At 41.1% G+C, this 13,076-nt stretch overlaps 1 protein-coding gene across 2 annotated transcripts in view; it reads right to left on the reverse strand.

Annotated features, from left to right (window-relative positions):
- The window catches only part of COG5 (component of oligomeric golgi complex 5), a 164,811-nt gene that overhangs the window by 48,535 nt on the left and 103,200 nt on the right, over positions 1–13,076 (reverse strand). For both annotated transcript variants that reach the window (XM_044423287.1, XM_044423288.1), the window contains exons 9-10: positions 12,535–12,650; positions 12,368–12,445 (exon numbers count right to left, since the gene is read on the reverse strand). In XM_044423287.1, coding sequence (XP_044279222.1) covers positions 12,368–12,445; positions 12,535–12,650 — 194 coding nt within the window. The remainder of the gene's footprint in view (positions 1–12,367; positions 12,446–12,534; positions 12,651–13,076) is intronic.

Consider the following 13,076-nt stretch of genomic DNA (forward strand, 5'->3'; position numbering starts at 1 on the left):
GGCCCGAAGGATGGACTTGAGAAAATGAAATGGAAGGGAGAAAGCCTTTCAACCACCCTCTAAATGTTTTTAAGTAATAACATAGGGCTGCAAAACATTTAATCATTTTGTACTGCGGACTCTCATGGGGCTGAACTAAGGAAGATCGATACGCACTATTTCTATAGCAACGTAATTGCCAAACATTAGTTTCTGAACAAAAGCTATCATTTTCTGTAATAGAAAAAGTCAGTACAGAAACAGACAAGTTGGCACCCCCACCCCAGGATATCTGTTCAAGGTATTCAGGATCATTAAAAAAAAAAAACTGCCTTTGCATTCCTGTTATTATTTTATATTAGATATTTGCAGTAGTCACACTTAAATAAACACTACAATTTCTTTTTTCAAATTTGAGATTTGTTTTACTGCAGGGCATAGAATTTCAATATACAGAGCTTGATCGGTTCACGTTCACAGTGTAATGATTGCAAGCTTTCCAACATCAATTTAAAATTTAAAAGGGGAGTTACAGAGTTAACAGAAAAAATATAATATACTTTGAAAAATACTGTTCCCAAAGTAAAAGGAACAAACAAAAAGATTAGGGAACACAAGTGTGTGAGAGTGCTTGATTCATGCACAAATTACTCTGATATGGTAGCAATAATTAAACAGAGAAAAAAAGAGAACTAATTCTCAAAACACCCTTGCAACATAGATTAATTCATTTAAATGGTAATCATAATTTAGGAAGATACTGCATCCAATTTTGGACAATCATTTATGCTGACAAGGAACTATATAAAAGTGCAAGCTTTTGTACACATAACCATTTTTACATCTTAACACAGTTTTAGTTTGCATTGCTTTTACACCTCACAACTGATTTCAATTTGGTTTTATTATATGTTTTAAAAATCTTTATTGTGTTTGTTTTTAAATTACTTGTGCACCTCCCAAAGAACTTCAGCTATTATGCAGTCTAAAAGTGAATTAATTAAAAATAAAAGTGGCTGCATTGGGACATTACAATAGACAACAGTTTAGTATGACAAAAACAAATGAAGGCCAGTCTCGAACCTATATGTTCCCCTTGCTTTGGCCACAGCCATGAAAAGGAGTTTGGAAGCTTAAGTTTTTGTTTTCCATCAATCCCAGATAGTATTCCATCTGAACTCTCAGCTATGGTCAGTTTTGACTAGTTTTGTTTTATCCATGGTTAAATTTGCCATTATTCATGGTTTGTTTTCAACAGATCATAGTTAAGATTAACTATGCAGTCTGTTGGTTCAAATAACACAAGAAGCTGCAGTTCACCCACAGAAGAGAGGGAAGGTAAGCATACAAGCCAAATGCTCACCCCCTAGTCTTGTTCATGTTGTTCGAAACCATGGGTCCTCAAACTACGGCCCGTCTGCCAGATCCAGCCCGACATGCCTATTTTTGGACTTGTTGTGCGCCCACTTAGCCCTGCGTGCGGGGAGGCAGCAGCTCGCTCGGAGAAAACGATCTTTGAGCGAGCGAGTGAGCGAGCTGCTGCGCGTGCCCAATGGTGCCTCGCCACATGCGCCCACCCCCGCCTCACCTCCCCTTGCCGCGGGCCCATGCCCGGCACCATCACCTTTCAACTGGCCCCCTGTTGAAAAAGTTTGAGGATCCTGTTCTAAACTATGGCTTAGAATGGCATCCAAACGTATCCACTGAATCCTGACTATGGCAGAAAATGTCTAAAACATTTTTATTCTTTCATATTGCTCTAACTGAAACCCAAAATGAATAGTGTGTTGGCAACCCTAATACAGTCACAACATTCTACCTACCTTGTGTCATACCCTCACATTCAGTTGCAGATATAGTCCAGACTTAAAGAACTTTGCATTTAATTTAAAATGTCCAAGGGAAGATTGGATTAGTCTTTCTCAAGCAGCAGCCTCACATGCTAAATAGCATTTTTTTTCTGAAACTGAGGGGAATCCTACAGCCATAAAGAGGAGGAAAACATAAGGGTACCACTCAGCATGCCCAAGTTTTTGGCTGTACTTGATATAACCCCTTTTGACCTTGGCTTATATCTCTTTCTTTCCAGAAGAATAAGTGATCCAAAGTGCCTTAATATCCATAGAAACTAGGCAACAGAGAAGTGAAGAGTTTAATTTGATGCAAGTGAATTGGTAGGCAATTATATAGAGGAATAGCGGACACCATAAACCATGGTTTGAACTTGGCTTCTTTCCAATATGCTAATAGAGCTGGCTTGATTCCAAACTAACAGAGTTTGCAGGCTTTAACAACATGGTAAACTGCTGCTACTAAAAAATGAATGCCAAAGCCTCTGAACTCCCCCTCATAAGTTCAACACAGGAAAAGAGAAAACTGTATTAGTCTGAGGCTGACTACAACTCATTCCAGTAGCCATAAAATATGATTTAACTACTGGTAAAGTTTAAAATGTACATTACGGCTGTGTCCATGTTTTCAAGGATAAGACTTGTATTGCAGAGTCACCAAGGAGACAGATGGACATCTAAAGTGAAACAGCAGCTGTTGTGGAAGATGAATACAATGATAACGGTGACCTCGCTAGCAGTAATTAACAAACAGAATGTAAAATGCAGGGTGCATGTTCCCATCTCCTGTGAGAATAGGCACTGTGCCCTTTAAAAATGGGAAAATTTTTGTGTGATTTGTTGTTAGCTAAACTTACTAGTGTGGACCCATGGAAAGCCAACATCTCCTTTTCAGACACACGCACATACACATTCATTCATTCATAATGTAATTTTTATATTGCTCAATAGCTAAAGCTACCTTGACAATTTACAAGATAAAAAAATGGCAAGAGAATAGTATTCTATGGTTTTGGGATGAATAGTAGAATTTTCATGATTCTGTTAAAACATTATACAGCTTATTCATAACTACAGGCTGTAGATCCAACATTTCTTGAACTCCCTTTATTGTTTGACTGATAAATCCTTGCTGAACAACAGAGGTAGCTACCCTATTGCGCAACAGACATTTAGGGCATGCTGGCATTTTAGCTCTTTGTTGAGCAGTCCCAGAAGTCATACACAGGATCTTTTGACAATATGTTAGAGACCTAGGAAACTTACAATGAAGAAAAATGAAAACCATTTCATTAATGGCAAAAGGCTTTTTCACACAATACCAATACCATTTATGTCCTTATAGTGAACTCACCAAGTTGTGTGAGAATGCAATATTAAGACACATGGTCTGGACGTATAAATGAAACTTCCAGGTGTCAGTATATAACTAAGTTGGGGAGAGCTTGACTAAAAAGGGCTCAAGATGCACCCTTAACAGCAAACGATTACCACTGGCTTCAAGTTGTCTCAATTTGTGAATATGCCATTTGCTAGCTCAGTTACAGCACTCCTCTATTTCTCTTCTCTACTAACCTATTTTATATGCAAAAGATGGTACCCTGAGTTGCTGTTATGTCTTCCATGAGAACAGGAATTTAAAATAGGGTGGAGGCTAAACCCGGGAGTAGAATGCCTAAGGCTCCCCATAGTTTTTCCTGCAGCTTCGTATGGGTGCCTTGACCTTCCACTACTGCGGAATTCCCACATATGTGTACCTTCCACTGAGTCACCCAGAAATCTTCATGCAGATTCCTGCCAGTGGCAGCAAGCAATCTGTTTCAGGACCACGGGGTGTTTGCCTGAGTGTGAATTTGTGTACAGTGCACTGATAGCGCACCCTCTTTACATGTAAAAGGGCCCATATTCAAGTTCTAGCATCTCTCAGTCGGGCAGAAAAAACTCCTGCCTGAAATCCTACCATATTTCTGCCTGTACAGAGGCAAGAGGGCTTGATGAACAAATGACCCGATACATGAACATGTAGCATCTTAGGTTCCTGTGTGCACATGCGCATGTGTGTGCAACACCAACCCAGTGTCCCATGAAATAATTTTGCATCCCCTGATGCAAATGTTCATATTGCCCATCATATAAACCAGTCTTCTATCAATCAGGAAGTGACAAGCTATGTCATAGTGACTAGCCATGCAAATATCAATTTTTCATAGTTTAGCATTTATATAAAGACAAGGGTGATTGAGTCTGCTCTACTTGGCTGCCAGACCATGCTGACCATTGGAGCATTCAACAAGAAGTTAGCGAGTTCATAAGAAACCACTTTTCATACTGTCACCTGAGATCCTCTTAGTTGGAGGTGATCTGTGGGATGCACAAAATACTTGTTTTAAAATAGTGATATGATACCACATACTCTATGTTTCTAGCAAAACATCTGCAGTGGCATGTGCGCAGGGATTGGTTCTGTCCATCCTTCAGTTGGCCAAGTCTGGTCAATGATGACTGGATGATATTTTCCCCCGAATTTGGCTAAAGGCCCACCTAGTTCTCACACTGGAAAGCTGCATCCAGGAAATCCACAAACAGGGCAGGAAAACAATAGAATTCACCTACTGTTGCCCCCCAACATCTGGTATTCAGTCACAGGCTACCTCTAACCAGGGTGGTTCCATTATGCATGGCTAATAGCCGTTGATAGACATTCTCATCTAATTATTTCTAATTCTAAACCCAATGGACATTACAACAAATACTGACAAATAAATTATGCCCTGTGAACAGGAGTAGTTTCCTTTACCTGCTCTAAATCAACAGCCATTTAATTTCATTGGGTAGCCCCAAGTTCTAATATTAGAAAAGAGTTTTGTTCCCCTCTCTCCCCACTCTGCTCACTGGACTAGCTGCAACTCTACCTGGGCAGAGATAGCTTGGCCTCAGTTATGCATGATCTGGTAACTTGTGGTTTAAAGTAGTATACTGCACTACACATGCACCTACATTCTAGTTTCTATAGGAGAGAGTATTATGACTGTATTTAGGCCTGTGTTATGCCAACCACACTGGCCCCCAAATCTGTTTCTGGGCCCAATTCAAGTTTAAAGCCCCCACTCCCCACAGCTAAGTAACAGAATACCAGCCCCCATGTACCTATGCATGCACCAGAATTTTCAGCAGATGACTGCTATAGGCTGATGAGTTCCAGAAAGAAAGCTTCCTGGATGATAGTATCCCAACTGTTGCATGTTCTTTTTTAGATAAACTCATTTTATTAAATTTCATACACCAAAGACCTTTCTATTTCACCAAGTTTCTGGATAGTTTTGATCTTACTTACTGTTGTATGCTATTTTAATTGAGTGGCCTTTTAGTTTTTATTTGCTTTGTTTTTGCATTCTAATTGTCTTATTTGTTCTTATGAACTACCAGGGTAATATGACTAAATAGCAGCATAAAAATAACTGTAAAAAGTAAATGCTCATTTTTTTCAGATGATGCATTATTTTATTAACCTCTATAATGTCTCCTCTTAATAGCCTTTTTCCTAGACAAAAAAGGCCTCCAATATTTTAACCCATCTTCATAGGGAAGATGCTCCAAACTAACCATCTTCACTGCTCTTTTTTACAGCTTTTCCAGTGCCATGGTATCTTTTTTGAGACAGGCCAACCTGAATGATACATGATATTACAAATGTGGCTGTATCACAGTTTTATGTAAAGATATTACGGTTCTGGCAGCACTAATATCAAGTCTTAGCACAGAAGCACAATTTTTCTTCCTGTGACTTTCTGTTCTCTGGGTCTCCTAGAGGGTGTTTGCCAATTTTGGACTTGTGTCTCTCCTGGGAGCATAACAGCAAATGGAACAATTGGACGGTCTGCAATGCCCACCCTAGACTGGACAAGAAAAGCACACAGCTGCAAAACAGAAAAAGAAGACAAGACTCTAAGTGCACCAACCAAGCATTCAAATCTTGAAAAGCAACTGAAAACATTTCCTTAGAACTCAGACATGTAAGGCTCAATCAGAATCCACAGAATATGCCATTGATAAATCCCTAAACTACAGCAGTACCCTCAGAGAACGGAAAGTCATGATAAGGGAATTTCTGTGCCCTCCTGAGTTTTCAGGAGGCCATTAATGATCGCTGGAACTTCCCAAAACTGTAAGATAAAAGGAGGGAGGTGGCTAAATTCAGGATCACCATCCTGAACACCATCCTACCAAAAGCTGCATCTGTTGAGGCAGAGGAGTCACATTTTGTAGTGCTCAGTGAAGGTGCATTAGCAAAGCCCATGTATCTGCTTTCTAAATAACCAACACTGGAAACTTGCCCTAGAAGGCTGTAGCTTTTCCCCCAACCTGCTCCATCCTGGGAGCTCCTTGTCCTGTGCTTGATAGGTCAGAATGATAGACCCTTTAAAGCACTAGATGAATTATTTCAAGGAGAACAAGGCCTTGGAAGCATTGTCACCCAGGTCCTTAGGCTGAAAAGAGACAAAGAGAGCATCACAATGCCTGAGAATTGAGGTCATGCAGGCTCCTGTGGACCTTTAACTCAGGCCAACTGACCTCCAAAGGGTGTATTGGCTTTGGATAGATCCCTTCATGGATCACTGCCTTGTTGTGGGGAGGGGGCTTGTGTAGCTCAATGAAGCTATGAGCTATGCCGTGCAGGGCCACCCAAGATGGACAGGTCATAGCAGAGAGCTCTGACAAAACGTGATCCACTGGAGAAGGAAATGGCAATCCACTCCAGTATCTTTGCCATGAAAACCCCATGGACAGTACCAAACGGCAAAAAGATATGACGCCGGAAGATAAGCCCCTCAGGTCGGAAGGTGTCCAATATGCTACTGGGGGGGAACAGAGGGCTAGTACTAGTAGCGCCAGAAAGAATGAAGTGATTGGGTCAAAGCCGAAAGGACACTCAGTTGCAGATGTATCTGGTGGTGAAAGGAAAGTCTGATGCTGTAAAGGGCTATACTCCATAGGAACCTGGAATGTAAGATCTATGAATCAAGGTAAGTTGGACGTGGTCAAACAAGAGATTACAAGACTGAACACAGACATATTTGGAATCAGTGAGCTAAAATGGACAGGAAAGGGTGAATTTAATTCAGATGACCATCAGGTATACTATTGCGGGGAAGAATCCCTCAGAAGAAATGGAATAGCCATCATAGTCAATAAAAAAGTAGGAAAAGCTGCATTGGGATACAATCTCCAAAATGACAGAATGATCTCAGTTCGAATCCAAGGAAAACCATTCAAGTCTATGCCCCAACAACTAGTGCTGAAGAGGCTGAAGTTGACTGGTTCTATGAAGGCCTGCAACACCTTCTAGAATTAACACCAAAAAATGATGTCCTTATCATCATGGGGGATTGGAATGTTAAAGTAGGAAGCCAAATGATAACAGGAATAACAGGCAAGTTTGGCCTTGGAATACAAAATGAAGCAGGGCACAGGCTGGTAGAATTTTGTCAAGAGAACACACTGGTCATAGCAAACACTCTTTTCCAACAACCCAAGAGATGACTCTACATATGGACATCACCAGACGGTCAACACAGAAATCAGTTTGACTATGTGCTCTGCAGCCAAAGATGGAGAAGCTGTATACAGTCAGTAAAAACTAGACCAGGAGTTGACTGTGGCTCAGATCATGAGCTTCTTGTTGCAAAATTTAGGCTTAAATTGAAGAAAGTAGGGAAAAGCACTAGGCCACTCAGGTACGACCTAAATCATATCCCTGATGAATATACAGTAGAGGTAACAAATAGATTTAAGGAATTAGATTTGATAGAGTGCATGAAGAACTATGGATGGAGGTTTGCAACATTGTACAAGAGGTAGCAACTAAACCAAACACAAAGAAATGCAAGAAAGCAAAATGGCTGTCTGAGAAAGTTTTACAAATAGTTGAGGAAAGAAGGGAAGCGAAAGGCAAGGGAGAAAGAGAAAGATACTCCCAATTGAATGCAGAATTCCAGAGAATAGCTAGAAGAGATAAGAATGCCTTCTTAAATGAACAGTGCAAAGAAATAGAAGAAAACAATACAACAGGGAGGATCAGAGATCACTTCAAGAAAATTGGAGATATGGAAAAGGTCAGTTTACATTCTGATCCCAAAGAAGGGCAATGCCAAAGAATGTTCAAACTACCACACCATTGCACTCATTTCACATGCTAGCAAAGTTATGTTCAAAATCCTACAAGCTAGGCTCCAGCAACTAGGTTCTCAGCAGGACCGAGAACTACCAGAAGTACAGGCAGGATTTCGAAGAGGGAGAGGAACTAGAGATCAAATTGCCAACATACACTAGATCATGGAGAAAGCTCAGGAGTTCCAGAAAAACATCTACTTCTGTGTCATTGACTTTGATTGTGTGGATCACAACAAATTGTGGCAAGTTCTTAAAGAGATGAGAGTACCAGACCATCTTATTTGTCTCTTGAGAAACCTATATGCGGGTCAAGAAGCAACAGTGAGAACTGGACACGGAACTACTGATTGGTTCAAAATTGAGAAAGGTGTTCAGCAAGGCTGTATACTGACACCCTGTCTATTTAACTCATATGCAGAGCACATCATGAGAAGCGGGGGTGGGGGGGTTTGATGAATCACAAGTTGGAATTAAGATTGCTGGGAGAAATATCAACAACCTCAGGTATGCAGATGATACCACTCTAATGCCAGAAAGTGTAGAGGAACTAAAGAGCCTCTTGATGCGGGTGAAGGAGGAGAGCGTGAAAGTTGGCTTGAAACTCAACATTAAGAAAACTAAGATCATGGCATCCAGTCCTATCACTTCCTGGCAAATAGATGGGGAAGAATTGGAGGTAGTGACAAATTTTATTTTCCTGGGCTCCAAGATCACCGCAGACGGGGACTGCAGCCAAGAAATCAAAAGACGCTTGCTCCTTGGGAGGAAAGCAATGGCAAATCTAGACAGCATGCTAAAAAGCAGAGACATCACCCTGCCAAGAAAAGTGCATATAGTCAAGGCTATGGTTTTCCCAGTTGCAATGTATGGCTGTGAAAGCTGGACCATAAGGAAGACTGAGCGCCGAAGAATCAAGGCCTTGGAATTGTGGTGCTGGAGGAGACCCTTGGACCGCAAGGCAGTCAAACCGGTCAGTCCTAGAGGAGATCAACCCTGACTGCTCTTTAGAAGGCTAGATACTGAAGATGAAACTCAAATACTCTAGCCACCTAATGAGGAGGAAGGACTCCCTGGAGAAGAGCCTAATGCTGGTAACAATTGACAGCAAAAGAAGAAGGGGATGGCAGAGGATGAGTTGGCTAGATGGAGTCATTGAAACAGTTGGTGTGAGCTTAAGTGGGCTCCGGGGGATGGTGGAGGACAGGAAGGCCTGGAGCAATGTTGTCCATGGGGATGCGACGAGTCGGACACAACTTCGCGTCTAGCAACAACAAACAAGAAGGATGGGACTGAAATCTCTCTGTGAAATACTAAGTTCATCTTGGACACAAATGAAAGGCTTGTTTTCAGGATCGCCCTGTCACTGGAAAAAAATGAAGAGCTGGAGGTCTGCTGAGAGATCACCTGAACTGACATCATGTTTCCTTTCTCGGGGCTTTTTTGACCACAGCCAACAGATTCAGACTCTTTGAGGTTGCTACAACTTGAGGATTACCTTACCACCACTGTGACTTGTGGGTGGGAAGAGGGTGCAGCTCCAAATGAAAGGCTCTCTTCCGGTACTTTTTTTTTTGGGAGGGAGGGGAGCACGAGGAATGAGGACACTGATCCCAGCCCCACACTCAACTGTATTTGAAGTTAGCTCTGACTGGTCACAAGGATGATTATGGCTAAGGCCGAGGAATTATTGCTTGGGGCACCTCTGACACCACGTGCCTTCTTGTGGGTGGAAAGGGACACCAGGACAGGGCTATCACCTGACAGCTATGCCAACTGGAGGCAGAAGTGGAGCAGTTGCTGTCACAACAAGTTGTGATGCTTTTAATTTTTGCATGGCTCTGGCCACAAAAGAAAGCTCTGAAGCCTGTTTTCTGAAGGGTCTTCCCAAATACCCCTCTCGCTGCATCCCCTGGGCTAGACAGGAATGAGGAAGAAAAAAAAAGCTATTCAAGTTGGGCTCTTAAGAAACTCTAGGAGATGCAGGAATACACCAAGCTGATTTTGGTGTACTCCAATAAGGTCTTATTTTATCCAAGAAGACCTAAATATTTGTTTTTTTCCTGAGCAAGTCTTGTTCTTCTATCTGCTTCATAATTCTATCTTTCATAATACCAATTTAACAAACAGGTGTAAATATTCCTGCCACTCCTTGTTGAGTCAACGGTGCAACTAGATAATTTTTGACACTGGACTTTTTGGCATCATGCCTCCCTCCCTGCCTTATTACTTCAGTTGTGAAGCACACCACTGCCATTGCTTGCTTGACGACTGCTTCTACATTCCTTATATGCGAGAATGTTTGCCAACTGATTTTTAAAATACTCTGAATGCATGCAGTTTTGCATCAAGCTCATTTATATGATAGCACCATCATGACTACAGTAATAAAATGGAGTTTGCTTTTGCTAGTTTGATTTTCTCATAACTCGCCACTTTCTGGATGGCCACTTGGAGACACCCCAGACTAAGGGACTCTGGTTGCACTGATGGCAGAATAATTACCATTACTAAAAATACAATTACTGTAATATAAAAATAACAGTATCTACCCCAAGCCCTTGAGAGGTGGTAGACTAAAAATCCACACAAACATATAGTTCTCATACAAAGGAGATCCATTTTCTTATTTAAAATCCCAACTTGTCAGGAAAAAGTGCAAAGAACATACAGCTCCAAGAAAAACAAGCCTTGTGTCATGTAGTCACTGTTTAATTTTAGCACTGAAAGCATTTGCATATAGTCTTTCCTCTCCATTTAAAAAGTTGAATATGTGGGTATTAATAATCCAGCACATGTATCTGGAATTTTTTCATTCCTCATGCATAAAATCAAAAGTTAAACATGAGGAGAAGGGGTTCTCCCTCACACATTATGACAGATAATGTGTCATTACTGTTCTTGCCCTTTGGGAAAACCATTAATCACATCCTTCTAAATAAGAATATAAAACAATACAAATGAATGGGTGAGAATAGGTATTCATATCAGAGGTACAGTAGGCAAAGAACAGCCGTGATTGTTTTTCAAAGATGAAAATGCCAAGAAAGAGAAGCAGATGGCTGGCTGGATCATTCTACATACCATATGAGGACACATTCTCTTACTAATACATAACATTAATTAGTCAATCCACACAATATTACAGGGAAAGATAACAGCAATCATTAATAAAGACATAACAGTTTATTGTTCTTTCACATAAAACAAAAAGGTACCCATCACAAAGAATTGCCCCAAATTTCAATTGTCTGTTAGCAGAAAACACTTATGCATATTGTGGGCGAGGGAGGGCTCAATGATTACTCTCACGCTGCAATCTTTTGTATTCCCTAAAAAGCTATTGCAGAGGTTTCCTATCTTCATAAAGATTTTGGGGATGAAGTGGGGGAGCACGGCTGCAGACAGAAGCAAGGGAGAATATCCCTGTGTAAAAGTGGAGGCCACTGCACCCTGGACCCAGGCCAAGGAGAACAAACTTTAAAGACTTAAATGGTTAGTGCTCAAGGTACTTGAAGGATCATCTCTCATATAAGCCTGTCCATGTTCAACAGAGCCCTTCTCACCTACCTACCACCAAGTGCAGTCAGTCTAGTGAGTTCTTGGGAAAGACCCTTCTCAGTGGTGATTGCACACTTATGGAATCAACTACTGTCAAGGGTTCATCAGGGTACTTCGCTGCAGGACTTTGGGAAATCTCTGAAGACCCCCATCTTCATTAGCCTTCCCATAAATCTAGGCTATTGGATTTTACTGGGGGGGATTTTACTGGGGGGGGGGTGTATTTTTATTGATTTCATTTGGTTTTATTTGGCAGTCTCATTTTTTATGGATTTGTATGTTTTTTGTCTTGTATGCCACCTTGAGAAGATTTCATCCTTAAAGGCAGTTTAGAAATAATTTTAGACGGGTATACAGAACACCATCTGTTTTACATTTGACACCATGCAAGTTCTCAACATGCCTGGAGTCTTGATGAAATGAGATCATCTCACCTGTACAGGCAATGTTAGCATACCAGGGGTCCACAGACCAGGAAAATGCTGCACCGGCAACGGAGGGCTTGAATTAAACATGACTCCAGGCACATGAAACATCAAATGGCTGTGTTCTTCTTGTAAAACATACAGCTTGCAGACATTACATCTATGCCTGAGCCCAACAGCTATAAGCTCAGAGAATAGGAACCATTCATCAACGTACTTCTGTTATGTTAGTACCTCCCTGTCACCACCGTTTCATTATTTTCATTTTACAACAGATAAACTGAATTTGCAAGCAGAACATCCCCTTTCTTCTTGCATTGGAAAAACTACCAGTTGCTTTTGCAAGAATGCATTTAGCTAGAAAGTGTGAGGAGGGAGCATTACCTTGGCTAATTCTTCAATGAAACACACATGGGTAACAGGATCTCTTTTCTTGGACAATACTTTCTGCAGATGTTGCACCTGAAAAGGAAATAAGTTTAAATCCAACTTGTTTGTATATTTACAGTGCCCTCATAACATTTCCAAGTGATGTTCAAATGACCAAATACCTGTCCACAAGCTGCGCAGATTTGATCCATCAGCTTCTCCATATTAGTCCACAGAGCTGCTCTAAAGGCTGCAGTATTTCCTGGTGTTGGCATAGTTGCTCGCCCAGGGCCACCACCTAAAAGTATTTCAAGAAGAATCTGGCTCGCCTCAAAATGTATTTATTTTTTAAACCACAAATAGATTCAGGGTTAAGGATTTATACTCCTTATTTATTTTTAAATTTATATGCCACCCACTAGTCCAAAGGGATTCTCTAGGCAGCTTACAAGAAAACCAATAAAATAATACTTGGGTCATTAAGAGTTGGAGCAATTTCAAGACAGGAAGTCGAAGCTGAACCAAGGAGGTCATGGTTCAATCTGGTAAGTGGCTGGAACAAGGGTGTGCAACTTGTGGTCCTCCTAGTCTTTTGACCTACTATTCCCAATAGCCTTAGACCTGCATAGCCAACAGTGGGTGATCATGAGAATTACAGGCTGAAACATCTGGGTGGCTTAGTTTAAATCCTCAGGCAGCCATGAAATTCATTCCATGGTACTGT

The sequence above is a fragment of the Varanus komodoensis genome, unplaced genomic scaffold (assembly GCF_004798865.1).
Source record: "Varanus komodoensis strain SLA01 unplaced genomic scaffold, ASM479886v1 scaffold13_3, whole genome shotgun sequence".
NCBI classification, from domain to species: Eukaryota; Metazoa; Chordata; class Lepidosauria; order Squamata; family Varanidae; genus Varanus; species Varanus komodoensis.